The sequence below is a fragment of the Solanum verrucosum genome, unplaced genomic scaffold (genome assembly GCF_900185275.1).
Source record: "Solanum verrucosum unplaced genomic scaffold, falcon-dt-bn FXZP01000126.1, whole genome shotgun sequence".
NCBI classification, from domain to species: Eukaryota; Viridiplantae; Streptophyta; class Magnoliopsida; order Solanales; family Solanaceae; genus Solanum; species Solanum verrucosum.
The window spans coordinates 491154-509584 of NW_026020033.1; the positions used below are offsets into that span (position 1 = coordinate 491154).

Sequence of the window (18431 nt, forward strand, 5' to 3'; positions counted from 1 at the left end):
GTTTACACCAAAAATAATATAGAGCTAAACAATTAAGCTTAAGTCTTTGTATGTTGCTCTACTTTCCTTCAAAACATCTCTGGTTCCTCTCTAGCCATATTGTCCACCATATACATGATTGGACAATCTTCCATCTCTCCTCCTTTCTTCCTGCATTTCCATCCCTATTCCAGCACTTCAAAACCTCTTTGATCCTTCTTGGTTTCACCCATTTGATCTCTCTCATATTTGTGAACATTTGCCACAGCTGGTTTGTCCATTTGCAGTGTAAGAAGAGATGGTTGACTGTCTCTCCTTGCTCTTCACACAAAAAACACCTGGAACACAGGTGAAAACCTCTTTTGTTCAAGTTCTCATGTGTCAAAACTACCTCCTTAGCTAACAACCAAGTAAAACAGTTTACTTTAAAGGATATTTTAGTTTTCCATATCATCTTCCAAGGCCATTCTACTTCCTCAATGCCAACTGTGTTGAGATCTTCATATGCTGAGTTAACAGTGAAACACCCTTTGCTTCCCACATTCCATACCAGTTAATCCTCTTCATCAGACAAGTTGCTAAATTGTGCTAGGGTGACAAAAAACTCTGTTATTCTACACATCTCCCAATCATTTAAGTTTCTCCTGAAGTGCAAATTCCACCCTTGATCATTCCATAATTCTGCTACAGTTGCTTGCTGCATTTGACATAGATTGTAGAGGTAAGGAAACCTTTGGCTTAGTGGAACCTGTCCACACCATTTGTCCTTCCAGAAAACCACCTTTCTACCATTTCCCACCTTACAGTGTGATCTTTCTAGCACCAGATCCCATAGATCTCCATACACTAGACCCATATGGAGAGGCCACCTCTGTTGTCATCCACTTATCCCTCATTCCATATTTTGCAGCAATTACCTCCTTCCACAATGAGTTCTCAGCAGATGCAAACTTCCATAACCACTTCATCATAAGACTTTGGTTCTGAAACTTCATGTTCTGATGCCTACACCCCCAATCTTCTTGCTTATGCTCATTTCTTCCCATTTGACAAGATACTTTCTCTTATCATCATTTCCTTGCCAAAAGAAGGTTCTTCTGAGTACCTCTATTCTATTGATTACACTAGCTGGTGCTGGAAAAAATGTATGTTGGTAAGGCATCCAGTACACTGTTGATCATAGTAAGTCTTCCCCCCCAAGATAAGCATTGACTTTTCCAGTTTGCTAATTTTCTCTCACGCCACTCCAAATGCTCATTGACTTACTTTTTGCACCTAATGGCATGCTATGTTGGCGGACTCTTCATTTTTGCAGGCGAACCCGTCTCGACACAACACTAGTGCGGGCGCGGGTGCGTGTCGAATTCGGTCAATCCGATCCGGACACTTTGACCAGAGCCGAGAAAAAAATTTGGGGAAAAGGAGATCAGTTTCCGGCGACCTCTTCAAAGAGGAGGCGGAGCTATACGAAGCTTGAAAAAGTACAGAGAAGAAGAAAGAGGAGGAGTTTTTTCTTGAAAAAGTACAGGAAGTACAACTTTTTTATCTTTTTTGAAAAAGTAGTCTTTTCAACTTTTCTTGAAAAAGAAAACTAGAGACGAAGGGTTTCTCTAGATAAGTGTCTTCTTTTTTATTTATAAAATAAATCATACTTTTAATGTTTATTATATTCTCTCTCTTCTTTAACAATTAGTAGTCCTTTTATTTTGTATGTAATTATACCAAAATATGCAATGCATTACTATATATATTTCATAAATAATTTTAGTAATATTTTATTATATATATATATCCACTTATTTGATTATATTAGATATACTATTATTGTTGTTATTGATATAATTTATTTTTAGAGGTACGCTAAAAATAATAAGCAATTATACCATGTATATATAATATTACACCTTATATTATATATACCTGGTATACCAATTAGCCGTATCCCCGCACCCGTATCCATACTCGGATTCACACCCCCGAATCTTAAAATTTAAATTTTGCCGAATCCGACTCTCGGATTCGCATCCGTCTCGGATACCCGCACCCGAGTCCAAGCAACTTAGATGGCATGCCCAAGTAGATGGTGGGTAGCTCCCCTATTTCCCCCCCAATGTATTGGCCGGCTCCTCAATTTGTACTACTTCATTAATTGGGTAGATATAGCTTTTCCCCCAGTTTATATGAAGGTCTGAAAATTATGAAAATAGTCCTCAAAATCAGAAAATGGTCCCTCACTGCTTTACAAAAAACTAAAGTATCATCCACATACTGTAGGTGAGTGATTTCTAGGTTGTTTCTTGCCCTGTTTTGCACTTGGAAACCTCTGATCCAGTCTTTGGCCTTTGCTGTGTTGATCAGCCTGCTCATCCCCTCCATTGCTAGAATGAACAAGAAAGGTGAGAGTGGACCTCCCTACCTCAACCCCCTTTGAGAAGAGAAAAAACCAGTGGGGTTTCTGTTAATCAGAACTGAAAACTTGACTGTACCTATACAATATTTGATCCACCTGATCCATTTAGAAGAATCCACAAGGAAAGGTGAGGTGCTATTGGAATATTAGAATCTAATCAAAAAAAGAAGAAATTGCTTGGAGACAAAGATCAAGAACCCTATGGTTGAAAGAGAGGGACAGAAACACTAAGTATTTCCACAGAATTGCAAATGCCCACAAAAGGTACAATAACATTGATCAATTGGAGGTAGAAGGTGAGATCACACAAGATACAAACAAAATTGAAAAAGAGGTAATTGACTTTTATCAGAAACTTTACACAGAAACTTCCAGATGCAATATCCCAAACTGTCCAGCCATTTCATTAGAGGAGAAAGAAAGTTTACAGAGGAACTTTGAAGAAGATGAAGTATTGAGATGTCTTAAACTATGTGCAATGGATAAAGCCCCAGGACCTGAAGGTTTCACCATGGGCTTTTACATTAAATGATGGGAGATTGTAAAACATGACATAATGAAGGCGTTCCAAAATTTCCATGAGCAAGAAGTGTTGGAAAGAAGCTTCAATGCTACTTTCATTGCTCTCATTCCCAAGAAGAAAGGTGCCACTAAGTTGAGAGATTTCAGACCCATAAGCCTGATAGGAAGCATCTATAAAATCTTCTCCAAAGTCCTAACAGAGAAATCGAAAGGGGTGATGGAAAAATTGGTAGATTCTCATCAAATAGCATTTATTAAAGGTAGACAGATTATGGATGCAGTCCTAGTGGTAAATGAAGTTGTAGGCTCAAGAATGAAGCAAAAGAAAGCAGGAATATTGTGTAAGCTTGACATTGAAAAAGCTTATGACCATGTTAACTAGGGATACTTGCTGAATGTTCTGGAAAAGATGGGATTTAGGCTGAAGTGGATCAAGTGGATAAAATTTTGTATATCTTCAGTGAAATTCTATCTTTTGATTAATGGTGCACCAACATGATTCTTTGGAGCTCAAAGGGGCCTTAGGCAGGGGGATCCTCTGTCCCCTTTCCTAGTTTTGCTAGTGATGGAGGGACTTAACAACATGCTCAAAACAGCTAACACAAATGGCTGGTTGAGAGGTTTTGATGTGGCCAACGATGGAAGGGAAAGTTTAGAGGTGACTCATTTGCAATATGCAGATGACACACTCATCTTTTGTGGGGGAGAAGAAGAACAACTCAGATTTCTGAGAGTAATATTGGTCCTGTTTGAAGGAATCTCTGGGTTGCCTACTAATTGGAGAAAGAGTTTTCTTTATCCCATTAATGACGTACATAACATGGAGGCACTAAACATAATCCTAGGTGGACAAGTTGGGGCTCTCCCAACTACATACCTTGGGATGCCTTTGGATGCTAAATCAATGTCTAAAGAGATCTGGAGCAATGTATTAGAAAAGTGTGAGAAGAAACTGGCTAGATGGAAGAGGCAATACTTGTCTCTTGGAGGAAGAGTTACGCTAATTAACTCAGTCCTAGATGCTATGCCTACTTACATGATGTCTTTATTTCCCATTCCAGTAGTGGTCACAGACAGATTGGACAGAATCAGAAGGAAGTTCCTATGGCAGGGAAACAAGGACAAGAAAGGTTACAATCTGGTAAAGTGGAATGATCTGATAATGGGAAAAAAATATGGGGGTTTGGGTATTAAAAATCTGCAGAATCATAGCAAGGCCCTCAGAATGAAATGGTTGTGGAAATATGCTAACGATAAACATCCGTTATGGAGAAAAGTCCTCAAAGCCAAGTATGAGGAAGAAAATAGGTGGATGACAAAGGAAGTAATTTCCCCATATGGAGTGAATCTGTGGAGATCTATAAGGGCCTTGTGGGATGGTTTCAAGATCAAAACCAAGGTTAAGGTTGGAAATGAGGAAAAGACAAGCTTCTGGGGAGATGACTGGCATGAGATGGGGATTCTGAGGAATAACTACCCAAATATCCACAATTTAATGTTAAATCAACAAAGAACAATTGTAGGAATGTGGACACTGAAGACAAGTAAATGACTGGGAAATCACAAGAGTTGCAGATTTCCTTGACACTATTGGCCAGTTTAAAGGAACACAAGAAGGGAAAGATGAGCTTTGGTGGCAGGGCAGTGACAGAGGAACCTTCAGGGTAGGCAAAGCATACCGATGGTTGAATAATCACAATCAACAGAATGTCAACTGGCCCTTGAAAACTATATGGAAAGTGATTATACCCTACAAGGTATCATGTTTTATTTGGCTCCTATCTAAGGAAGTTGTTCTTACACAAGACAATCAGATGAAAAAGGGGATAATTTTATGTCCGAGATGCGTTTTTTACGAAGAACAAGCAGAAATTGTTCGAAATTTGTTCCTTCACTGCAAGATCTTATGTCAGATTTGGAGGCTATTCATTAACCTTGAAGGTTTCTCCTGGACTATGCCAAGAAAGGTTACAGAGGCCCTTCAAAGTTGGGAAGAAGTTGGGGTTCTGGCAAGAAGCAGAAGTAGGTGGAGAATCATACCATCCAGCATATGGTGGACAATCAGGAAGGAGAGAAATGCTAGGTGTTTTGAGAACATAGAAAATAGTATAGAACAAATCAAATTGAATTGTATCTTGATTCTATGTTTTTGGTGTAATCAGATTCGGTCTAATGATCTTGTATCTATTATTGATGTGTTAGATTCATTATAGACATAGGATCATAGGATCTGGATTTACTTGTAAATATGGCCCTAGTACAACCCATGTACTGATCTGTTTCTATCAATAAACACAAAGTTACCAGTTTCAAAAAAAAACTTGGAGAAATTAGCCAGATGGAACTTGTGTGATAACCAAGTGTCCTTCACATCTCATTGAATCCGGTATTTCATGGGAGAACTAAGCACATTGAGATTGACTATCACTTTGTCACAAAATAAATACTCTTTGGAGATATTCTTACAAAAATTGTGAAGTCGAGTGATCAGCTTGCATATGTTTTCACCAAGCCCCTCCCTAGTCCTCGTACTAGTTACATCTATAACAAACTCGGTATATATGACTTGTATGCACTAGCTTGAGGGGGAGTGTTTGCCTGTTTAGATAGAAATAGGATTTGTATATAATATCATATGTAGAAAGGATTATCATATAATATTTATAAATAGGGCTCAATGTAATAATATAGATACACAATTCAATAATATATTTCTCCATTATTTCTTGCAGTTCTATTTTTGGTGTAACCAGATTTATGTTAATGATGTTGAAGAAAGTGATAGAACTATAGAATCCCTTTAAGAATTGAAAGGGATGCACTCTTTGTAGTTTGTAAATACTTTTGACAGGTGCTTCTTGGTGCGATATCTGTAATACACTTGCCTTTTTCTCAACAAAAAACAAGTGTATTGGTCTAAAAGGAATAAAAAATTTAATAGAATCAAGCAACCAACAGTTCATCTTATAAGTATACGCAGTTCAACCAGTAGTCCAAATGTGGTGTTTGTGCATATCCCATTAAATACTTTATAACTCAACTTCCATTTAAGTACATAATATGTTATCTATGTTGCATTTATCAACTAACTATACTATACAAGTATGTTGATAACATGCCACCTCTTTATTTGGTAGGAGAATGCCATAAATCGAACGAAATGATCTATAGGTGGATACTTCATCCAAAAAAAATCAATATTCTGGTAACTGTTCAAATTTAGCAGGTAAAAGAGTGGAAATAAAAGAACGTGCCACCACTTAAAAATTAAAGGTACAACACATCCAACTTGAAAATGGAGAAGCATTACCTGCAAAACTGACTTCAAAAACAAGATCGTCGCAGAAGCATTATTTAAGAATTTATCCAGCATCATTGAAATCTTCTTCAAGCCAAACTCCAATCCATCTGTCATGCATTCCGGGGAAAAAGGCATGCGTATGACAGTAGAATTGGACAATGACCACGGCACATTTTGATCAATCAACAAAGGACTGAACTGATCACGGAATCGCTCAGTCAAATTAGTCCCTAAACAAGGCCAAGAATCTTGCTCATCAATGCCTAACAGTGTTGAATGTAAAACTTGAAACCCTTAAAGTCTCATAAAGAACATGTTAAACAGTAAAGATAATGGTTGATCGAGCAGAACCAGAATTTCTGGGCAGCAGCATGAACATTTAGCTAGGAACACATCAGCCAATGTACGGCCCCATTTGGACAATATTCAAATGAAGTTGAAACAGCAAGTATTTGAAGTTGAAGTTGGTAAAAAGTACTTGTGTTTGGACATGAATTTCACTTGGAGAAAAAGTTGAAATAGTGCGAGTGAAAACCATCATTTCACTTGAAATACTCTTCAAATAAGGTCATCAACTTTAAATTTCCTATTTCAAGTTTGAGAAATGGACAAAATAGTGAAACAAGCATTGATTTGCGAACACTATCTCACAATTTGCATTATATATAGTTTGAAGTTGTGTCTAAACACTTGTAGTAGTAGATAACTAGATATCTCTAACCAAAAGAGTCTGTCTAGATGGGAATTGGAGACTTCTACCAACACAATTCACTTTATTAATTACAGGGCAATGAATACGATTTAGATCACTTATAATTTTTGTTCTTTGGTCTGACCTCATAACATATCGATACCATTTCCAAGCGTGAGTTCAACCATTGCATGAACTTATTACGCTTTAGTTTCATGTTATCAATTTTACTATTCATATGAAGGAACATAAAGCAACAATAACTTCAAGAACCTGTCTTCTTTCCTTCTTTTATGGTCTGATACCCTTTTACCAAATTTCAACAGGAATACATTAGTTAGTGGATTATATCACTTGATATTCATTTTGGAAATTCTCCGGTAATTTAAGTCAGTAATTTATATTACTTACTGAATGAGTTCCTACAAATCATAGCAAAACAGGCCTTTAAAAACTATTCACGTGTCTTTACGTACTTTTGCAGGTTGTTAGGGCCAATTATCCCATTTACCTACTTTCACATTTGAAAAGTATATTTTCATCAGAACAAATTAAGTTTGTACATAGATACTGTAAAATATATGTACAAGCATAAAATAATATGGATGTGCACATAACCCAAAATTTATAACGAACTTTTGTATGAGATCATTACAGACGGTGGAATGGAGAAAATGCACAATCTGTTGCCTATGATCATATGTAATTTGCAGTGGCAGGTCATGTCATCATCATACTAAATTTATCTCAACGTTACATATTTACATGTAAGTATACGACAATGAATATTTTCTGTTTCAACATGGTAACTTCTAATAGCAAAAGCTCAATTACATTGTTTTTTCTTTTTACCAAATTATTTCAGACAAGTTTTTTATTAATGATGATTTAGAATAACAGTTTTAGACCATCAAATTTAGCATTTACTGATCAGTACCAAATTGTATCAGTAAAAACTAAATCTATCCACATTTGCCCAGCACAATTAGCATTAGGCACAGGAGTATATAAGCATGATTAAGCACTAAGTAGAACAACAATGCAGTATGTACCTCTTAGCGAGAACATTTTCGCAGCTGGTCCACGATGTGAAGGCATTGCAAGAGCTAAACCTTTAGGATCAAACATGTACAAGAAGCCATCTGAAACAACTGATACAAAATCACTTATTGAAAAACAACTAAGCAACCCCAGCCCATAGTTCATGGTATCACCACGCAGACCCCAAGGTGGAAGAAACTGAAGTCCAGCTACTTCATCTCTACTTAAGTTAGCCCCTTCAAGGATGACAACTAGTGCAGGCCCTTGAAAGTCACCTGCAAAATAAGAGGTTTCTAGAATGAAGACAAGGGAATCTACAGAGCATAAAATCTAGAATAGCTACTTTCAAGAGACAGAATGTAGGAAGAGAGGTAGCACAGAAGTTATTCTTCAGAAAAGCTATAGAAGTACATATTACAAAGTACTTCAGTAATCCTTTCGGATGTCGGTTATTCGTTAAGTTCTTACTGTGTTAGTAAATTATTCATAATCTGCATTCCAGGGGGGCAAGATGACAATAAAAGCTACTACCCCTTTTCAATTTATGTGAACCGATTTCCTTATTAGTCCATATGAAAACGATGACCCTTTTCTAATTTTGAAAACAAGTTAAATTTAAATTACCTTTTTACCCATAATAGAAAGCTTTTATGGCCACACAAATGTTATTGCAAGTCTAAAACCACAAGTTTCAAGAAAATTTTGTATTTCCTTAAACTCCATGCCTAGTCAAATCGGTTCACATAAATAGAAACGGAGGAATAATGTTTTTAGAAGATAGTAGAAGTAATGGAGAAGTTCATGATGTACTTTAGTAGTCCTAAAAAGCAGGTTCTTAGGATTTGGGTTATTTTCTAGGTTACTATTTTGTTTAGATTACTTTTTATTATATAAAATCTAGGTGCTTTTGCAGTTATCTTATGGTATACTTCTTTCCTTTTATTTAGTTTTTGAACTTGGTAACTTTGTATTATATCACAAAACAGTACATGTAATGTAACCTTATATACAAGTGTACTCCTGATTTCACTTCTCTACGTCTAAATTGAGTCCAACACATCAATAATAGAGACAGTGTCATTAGAGTATAACTGATTACACCAAAAGACTAAAAGTAAAATGCAGCTTAGTTTAACTTTCTGCACATTGTTCTCTATGCTCTCAAAACATCTTGAATTCCTTTCTTTCCAAACATCCCACCAAATAGCCCCGGGGATAATTCTCCATCTACCTCTGTCCTTAGCATGTACACCTGCTTCCTCCCAGCATAGTAATGCCTCAGCCACCTTCTTGGGCATTGTCCAGGAGATGCCTTTGAGGCTTAGGAATATCTTCCACAGATGATGGGTGTACTTGCAATGTAAAATTAGATGGTTAACAGTCTCAGATGTTTCACCACATAGGAAACACCTGGAACACAAGGTTCTCCCCCTCTTCATAACATTGTCCTGTGTAAGGATTGCTTCCTTAGCCATTGACCAGACAAAAAAGGAGACTTTGTTAGGGATTCTGCTCTTCCATATTTACTTCCAAGGCCAACTTGAGCACTGTTGATCTGTCTGATCCATCAACTTGTAGGATTTGTTGACTTTGAACACTCCCTTGTCATCTCCTGTCCACCACAATTTATCCTCTCTTGGTTGTAGTCCAGTGAAAGTGTTCACAGTGTTTAAAAATTCAGCAACTCTCACTATTTCCCAATCATTAAGGTTTCTTCTAAAAGTGAAATTCCATCCTTGTGGTGACCATAGATCTGCTATAGTGCTTTGTTGAAACATGATTAGGTTGTAGATGTCTGGAAAGAGATCTTCCATGTTGCCTTTCTCATGCCAAATGTCCTTCCAAAATCTGGTCTTACTCACATCCATTACTTTTGCCTTTGAGTTACTTTTAACTTCATTCCACAAGCTTCTGATGGACCTCCAGAGGCTAACACCACAAGAAGTGGTTACTTCTTTAGTTATCCAGTTGTCCTCTTCTTCATATTTAGCTCCAATTACTTTCCTCCATAGCATCTGGTTGTTGTTTGCATACTTCCACAACCACTTCATACTCAGAGCCTTGCTTTGCAATTTCAAATTCTTTATTCCTAGACCTCCATTTTCCTTGCTTGTCATGACTTCTTCCCATTTAACCAAATGAAAACTTTTCTTTTCTTTGTTGCCTTGCCACAAAAAATTCCTCCTGATACGATCCAACCTCTTAATGACCCCTGGTGGGATAGGAAATAGGGACATCATATAGGTTGGCAAAGCATCAAGTACTGAGTTAATAAGGGTCAGTCTACCCCCCTTTGATAAGTACTGAGACTTCCACTTGGCCAATTTCTTCTCACACTTCTCAATCACACTATTCCATGTCTATGGACTTGGATTTGGCCCCCAAAGGCATTCCCAAGTATATAGTAGGCAGAACTCCTATTTCACCACCCAGAATTGATGCTAAACAACTCATGTTGTTTACTTCATTTATAGGATACATCATACTCTTCCTCCAATTGATATGCAAACCAGAAATACCTTCAAATAAGACCAGAATCACTCTTAGATACTTCAGTTGTTCTTCCTCAGCATCGCAGAAAATCAAGGTATCATCTGCATATTGCAAGTGTGTGACTTCTAGTCTCTCAGTACCTTCTCTGGCCACATCAAAACCCCTTAACCATCCTCTCAAGTTAGCAGCTTTTATCATGTTGTTTAAACCCTCCATAGTGATCAGAAACAAAAAAGGTGACAAGGGATCCCCTTGTCTGAGACCTCTTTGGGTTTGAAAGAAACCTGCAGGGTTACCATTGATGAGTACTGAGAATCTTTCAACCATTTCTGCCCAAAACCTATCAGATTCAACATCTTCATTAAGTATTTCCAGTTAACATGGTCATAAGCTTTCTCTATATCCAACTTACATAAGACACCTGGCTTCTTTTGGTTATTTCTGGAGTCAACTGCTTCATTTGCAATCAAAACTCCATCCATTATCAGTCTCCCTTTAACAAAAGCCATTTGTTGTGAGTCTACCAACTTGTCCACCACCCTTTTCAGCCTCTCAGCAAGAACTTTGGAGATAAGTTTGTAGATGCTACCAATCAGACTAATTGGCCTGAAGTCCCGCAACTCCTTGGCACCTTTCTTTTTGGGTATAAGAGCTATAAAAGTTGCATTGAAACTCTTCACAAAAACTTCATGTTCATAGAAGTTTTGAAAGGTGTCCATGATGTCTTGCTTTACCACATCCCAACATTTAATAAAAAAACCCATAGTAAAACCATCTGGACCTGCTGCTTTGTCAACAGCACACAACTTCAGACATCTCAGCACCTCACTTTCCTCAAAGTTGCTTTGTAGAGCTTGATTATCTTCTTCAGTTAGGACAGGACATTGCACATTTATGTACTCAAGCCTCCACTGAGATGATTCCTTATACAACCTTTTATAATATTCAACAATTTCCCCTTTAATTCTGCTTGGCTCTTGATTCAGTTCTCCATGTATCATAAGCTGATCAATGTTGTTGTATCTCCTATGTGCATTTGCTATCTTGTGAAAGAATTTGGTATTCTTATCACCTTCATTCAGCCATAGAGCCCTTGATTTTTGTCTCCAGGAGATCTCCTCCTTTTTTATCAACTCTTCATATTTCAACATCAATTCAGATTTTTTGGGCAGACTCCTCATTAATTAGGAAGGATTCTGTCTTCCCTCTCAGCTTCTAGATCAGCCAACTGTTCAAGCAATTTCTTCCTCTGTATACCCAAATTTCCTTCTTCCCCATTCCTCCATTCTTTAAGTTTAGTCTTCAGAGCTTTTAGTTTGCAAGCCAATCAATAATCAAGTTTCCCTGTGAAGTTGAAAGAAGACCACCATTCTCTGACTCTGTCAATGAAGCCCTCAGATTCAAACCACCAATTTTCGAATTTGAAGGAACTTTTGTTCCTTTCCCAAGACCCCCCTAGTAAGGCTATAGGAATATGATCTGAAATCAACCTTTGAAGTGGAATCTGTTTCAAATTTTGGAACTTGTCATCCCATTTCTCTGAAATTAGGATCCTGTCAATCCTGGAGGCTGCTTCATGTTGGTCCCCTTTGAACCAAGTATATGTGACATCCTCAAGTTGCAAGTCAACTAGTTTCATGTCTTCAATGAAAATCAGAGAATTCCTTCATACCCCTTGTTCTTACGGTACAATTCTTCTTCTCAGATATGTATCTTCTTACATTAAAATCACCACAAATAGCCCATGGTCCTTCCATTAGTCCTCTGACTTAACTCACCTCTTCCCACACTATTCTTCTTTCCTTGTAACAGTTTGGGGCATACACTCCTGTGATGTGGCATTAAAAATCTTGGAGTTGAGATTCAAATTTACATGTGATGGAGTATGCCCCTATTTCTAAGATTTCCCCCTTCCAAGCTCTCTCATCCCACATCATCAAGATCCCCCCTCTTGTCCCACTGGACTCCAGATATGCTTGTCTGATCCACCTTCCTCCCCAGACCTGCTTGGCCAAATCTACGACATTGCCTTCCAGTTTTGTTTCTTGAAGGCATATGATGTCTGCCTTCCACCCCCATATCATGCTATTTACTAGCCTCCTCTTTTCTAAATTATTAAGTCCCCTAACATTCCAAGATACTAGTTTAAAATTCATCAAAGTACTAGCACTTGCACTCCTCCCCTTTCCTCTGTTCCCTGTACTTTTAAATTTGACATCAAAACATACCAAGTTTTTTAATTCTTGTACACCTTTAGTGTTAGTTTTTTTAATTTCACTACACGGTTCCAGTTTTCTTGCTTGTCTGCAACTGTCTATTTGCATCAGAAGTTCTGTGGTTTCCTCTTCATGACCTTGGAAATCAATCCCAAAAATTTTCCCCAATTTAATGAGATTTTGCTGCACCCAATTGGATGCTTCTTTTTCCTTGCCCTGAGTTATGAGTTGTTGCTGCACCATTAGAGGCTCTACATCATCAACCTCCCAGTTGACAAACTCTGTTTCAGAATTTTGAGTAGTAACCCCACTGTTGATTCGATCATCCCCACCCACGTCAAAATTCCTTTCCAGTTGACTATCAGCCTCTTCTCCCACTATCTGCGACTCCTTTTCCCCATTAACTCAATTGATTTCTCCGCTACCGTCGCGTGCGAACTTCTCTTCTAGGGTAACTGAGAATTGTCGTTCATGGCCACTTGAACTGTTATGTCTTCGATAAAGTCAAAGGTGCTCTGGACTACCGTTCCTCTTGAAAACTATTAGCAATTACCAGGCCTGCCACATTTGGCCCTTCAATCTGTAACTTGGCATTAGGCCCAACTCCACCTCCAAAGTCTCATTTAAAAGACTCATGTGCCCCTCACATGCTTTAGATTTAACTTTCTCTGACGTTGTCACCTGCTGAGAGAGTAGCAAATCCCTAGTTTGATGGGATCTCCTTGCATCATCACCAACGACCTCCTCTAAAATCCCTTGGGTAAACTTCTGGACTGGAAAATAGGCTTCATCTTCCCCCTTGTCATTTTCCGGCGAGGATTCAAATCTTGGCAAGCATTCCGGCTAGATTGGAAGATGAAATTTAGTGCCGTTGCACGACACCTCCACCTCTCTTGGAATACTGCTACCGTCGTTAGCTACTAGGATCCTAGCCCACTTCATTTGATTTTTTAGCTCTGTTCCTCTTCTGTAGCCAACCAGCCTCCACAGATTTCTCCTATCTCTTGAAAAACCTTCTTTGACCAAAGATGTAGGGGGATCCCCACAACCCTAATCCATGTTTCTTTAACAAATGCATATTTAGGAGTACAACCTGTTGTTGGTTTCCACCATTCCAGATAAAATTACAAGACTTCCAACGCCACAGCTCATTAATGGTTTGTTCTGCCATGTTTCTGTTTGGGAACTCAAACAAAAACTTCTCATCATTCAGTTCGTAAATGTTGATTCCAAAGGCTTTCTTCCAATTAGTTGATGACCAACTTCTTATGTCTGCTAAAGTTGTCCTGTCCTTGGGCTTCTCACTGCAATACCCAACTAAGCATATAGATAACAGATCACCCTCCTGGGTACTTATTTTATCTAGAACTTCCACCTTACCCATAATGCTTTAGACCTCTGCACTGCGTAGGTTCCTGGATTGCCATTTACTATCACGTATAGCATTAGCATATGGATAATCAGCAACCACCCTTGTACCGGGTATTTTCTCCTTTCCCTTCTTGCATTTAATGAATCTGTCAATCTTCAATGCAACATCCAACCACCCCGCATTCGATGCCAACTCAGGAATAATTAGGCTTGACCTTCCCCCTCTATATACTGTTATGATGCTTATGAACCTCCCATGTATATTATGTTTTCTCGTGCAAAAATGCACTGCCTCTTGCTCAGCTAGTTTCCACCTACTTGTCTCCTTCTTTTTCTCTTTGGATGCTTCTCTTAGACAGAGACAGATCCATTCCAACACCTTTCTACTCATGGACGATCTGCGCATCATCTTTCTGCTTATTTCTACCCATTTGTACCATTCAGCTTTCTCAGTTTCCCATCTGGTGATATCAAAAGACTTGAAACCAGCATTGAAATAGATTTGATTCTCCTCCATCCTACTAGTGGGTGATTTATCAATAATCACAGTGGGTGATTATTGTTGGCTATTTATAAAAAAAAAGGCTGATTCCGGTGGAGGATGCCGGAAAAGATGGGTTCCTCTCTCCTAAGAAGTAGGAGAGAGAACGAGCATTAGGAACTGTGTCTGGGAAATCTTTTTATGGAAAAAGGTTAGGAAATTAGTTTGTTGATAATAATAGGTCTTAAAAAAAAAATCTGCTTATAAAATGGAGCAAGAAAAAACGTTAGTCATTCATCCTCTTATCTGGGATATCTGCCACTTTTTTTTTAAGGAAGTAAGAATATTTGCCACTTCTGAGATCTACAATGGAACTTGGGATTTCTTTGCTTTGTAGCAGTCATATAGGCTTTTCATCCGTTTCCTTCAGATATACCAAGGTTTTTATAAGAATTGAATGCATAAAAACTACTGTACTTCCTACTGCATCACCACATTAATGTAGGAAAGAATTAATCAGAAAAAGCAATCAGAATAACAATGTTAAGGGAGCACAGCTCAACTGTAATGCAGAGTGCAAGACACAATGGAAGCTCACAAAATATTTAAAATGCATAGTGTCTTTCACTAGTGATCAACAGTGTGGGTGAAAACACATCATATTGGACATGGAACTAGTTGTGGAAATCAAAGCCACTTTACAAATTTTTTTTAATGTGGTTGGCTGCTCATAAAGCTTGCCTCACTCATAGCAATCTGCTGAGAAGGGGAATGACAATCTCAAGAAGGTGCTTTATTTGTAAATAAAGAGGTGGAAAGCTGCAGCCACCTCTTTCTGGCATTGTCCAGTGACCCACCAGAGCTGACCATTATTCTACAACTTATTCAAGGTACAATTTGTTATGTCATACTCATTCAAAGTGCTAAACTGCTGGGGACTCGAGGAAATCAGTAAGCTATTGAATAAGATTTGGATTTATAGTGCCTGCTTGTATATTTTGGGTTATAAGGAAGGAAATGGATGGCAGATGTTTTGAAGGAAAAATAGATAATGTACAGAAGCTCAAATACAAATGTTTGTGGTTGTTGGCTTTTTTCCTTGGTGAGGGATGAACTGATGCGGCATATTCAAGGGGAGGTACCATATTATTTGCCGATGACATAATATTGATTGACGATGCACGGAACGGAGCTTACGATAAGCTTGAGATTTGGAGATGGACCCCGGAGTCTAAAGGGTTTAGGTTGCAGGACTAAGATATAGTACTTATAGGGTACAAGTTTAGTGACGCAACTCATGAAGTGGATGTAGAAGTGACGATTGGTAAACAGGTTATCTCCAAGAGAGGAAGTTCCAAGTAGTTTGGGTCAGTAATCCTGAGTAATAATGAGAACAGTGAGGATGTTACACACAGTATTGGAGTGAGGCAGATGAAATGGACGCTTGCACCCGATGTCTTGGTGATAAGAATGTGTCACCAAGACTTAAGGTAAGTTCCATAAAGTGGTGGTTAGACCAGTATGTTGTTTTTGGCAGAGTATTGGTTGGTCAAAAACTTGCACATTTAGATAGATGTGTGGGCATACTAAGAATAATAAAAGTTAGGAAAGAGGATATTTTGGATAAGGTGGGTGTGGCCCCTGTGGTGGACAAGATGAAGGAGGCGAGACTTCTATTATTGTGCAGTAAGATGCATCAACAATCTACCTCTAAATGAGAAAATATACTTAAGTCATCCAATCAAAATATTAACCTTTAAAACTCTGGTGCTTTTCTTGGTCGGTTGCACAAGGTGCATGTCAGTAGGTATTTAACATAACAGTAGGTATTTGCTTTGCGGACAACAAACAGAGGATGTCAATCATCTATTTCTTCACTGTACCTTCACTTTGCAGATATGGAACTTCTTTCTAAACATTATAGGGGTTAAATGGACTATGCCAAGGACAACGAAAGAATTATTAGAGTGCTAGCACCTGCAAGGTCTGAGAGCGAGAAAGGCAATTATGAACACTTGGAATACCATCCCTTTATTCATCTGGCAGACTCTTTGGAAAGAAAGTAACAGTAGAATTTTTAAAAGAAAATCAGAATCTCTAATTAGCATGAAGTACAGATGTAGATCTTCTCTTCTTTTTTTTGGCGAGACATGGCCCATGCAAATGACATTGAGGATATGGTTGACTTTCTCAGCTCATAACACATGTCGTAATGCAGCCCTTGTCAATTTATACAGCAGTTACTTGTTGCTAAATCAATATACTTACTTGAACAATCAAAAAACATGCAGGGAAGAAAATAAGCAAGTCATACAGCATGTGGAAGGTGCTCCAAACTCGAGAACACACAAAAATCACATGTTTCTGCCCTTAAGACTGTCAGAGAAATAACCAATCAGTAGGAGGTTCAGAAAACTACATTACCTAGATTATGCTGCAGAAGGGACTGACACCGATGTTCCCTTCTGTCGAAAATCAGATGAAGCTTTTTTGCTTTGCAGCAGTCTGCCAACTCAAGTAAGTCGTACAAAAGGAAATCAGTTTTTCCATACAACTCCAAAAGTTCACATATTTTTGTGTAATCCATGCACGGTAAGTCTTTTGTCATCTCTTCACTGACTAATGACACACTTCGAAGTGATTGAATACCCAATCTGTCCGCAAGATTCTGGCTTATAGATGGATGAACAAGACGCTTTCCACCAACGGTATTGCTCTCCATCCAAGGAGCATCGTTATAAACAAGATTCCCAGCACTCATAAGAACTCCAGAAGAATCAGGAAGTAATAAAGGAGTACTAGAAGACTCAAACATTAAGCTATCCATGTTGCAATCTGCAATTGCTTCTAGCACATGATTGACAAAACTCAGTTGATCGGCAGAAAGGGGGAATCCTTTCACATCATTTTGCAACCTTTGTAAAACATGGAAGTAATCAAAAACATCAAAACTGAGTCTAACGCCCAACTCCACAAGCAAATCTCTGAATTCTGTTAACTCAGACGGTACAACATACAAGTAGGGGCTGAATTTCACAGGAGAGTCAAAAGCAAGTACAGCAGGAGAAACAAAATCATCTCCTATCCAAACCCACCGAGCACCATCTAAGGTAGACTTGAGAATCTCGAAGTCGTTCATACCAATAAATTCTTGCAACTGCAAATAAATTAAGAGCACCTGCTTCTGCAAAACTGAATCCAGATTAGGTGCTACATCTGAGCTTTCATTTTCCTCCACATAGAATTTAGGTAGTCCAAGCAATTGTTCAGACAGAGTCTCTATACTTGCGCGATCCATCCAACCAAGTTTATGTTGCAGATGCTCGGAACATTCACCATCCAGGATATGCATCTTAGATGAAACCATCCACATCTGTGACTTGGGCCGAACATTAATTGGCATTGCAATTTTTCTACCTGAGGCTAACCACGGCAATCCTCTGATAGGCGGTTCTACTAGTACAGGACACCAACTGATGGATCTCAGTGCTGACCAAAATTCTTCTCCAGTCATATCATCAATCCAGTTGCTGAGAAATGAAATAATTCCTGACAGGTTGTCAGTAACATCAACAGCTCCTTCAATGCAAACATTAAGACATGACCCCTCAGAAGTTTCATATCCAGTACTGGAGTCCCTGTCCAGTGCTGAGAGCTTTGACACCACAGTGTCCAACAAGTGAAGCAACCTGCTACCATTTTTCACCGCTTCTAACTCTTCGGAATTATGCAACAATGCCACAGATGTGGCACAATCAAGCAAACCAGTAAAGCTTAAAGATTGCCGAAGCCCAAGGTCAACCAGAATCTCAAGAAACTCCGGACTAGAGAACTTTTCACATGGAAAGAAGGCACCTCCATGCAACAACATTTTCAGTTCTGGGATACGAGGATCATAAAGCCTACAGAAACAATACAGAGATTCC

The 18431-nt window shown here is 38.4% G+C and overlaps 1 protein-coding gene across 1 annotated transcript in view; it reads right to left on the bottom strand.

Moving 5' to 3' along the window:
- Nucleotides 1-18431, bottom strand: part of LOC125821597 (uncharacterized) — a 47621-nt gene that overhangs the window by 15489 nt on the left and 13701 nt on the right. The window contains exons 4-6 of the mRNA XM_049501016.1: nucleotides 16930-18407; nucleotides 7956-8219; nucleotides 6222-6442 (exon numbers count right to left, since the gene is read on the bottom strand). Coding sequence (XP_049356973.1) covers nucleotides 6222-6442; nucleotides 7956-8219; nucleotides 16930-18407 — 1963 coding nt within the window. The remainder of the gene's footprint in view (nucleotides 1-6221; nucleotides 6443-7955; nucleotides 8220-16929; nucleotides 18408-18431) is intronic.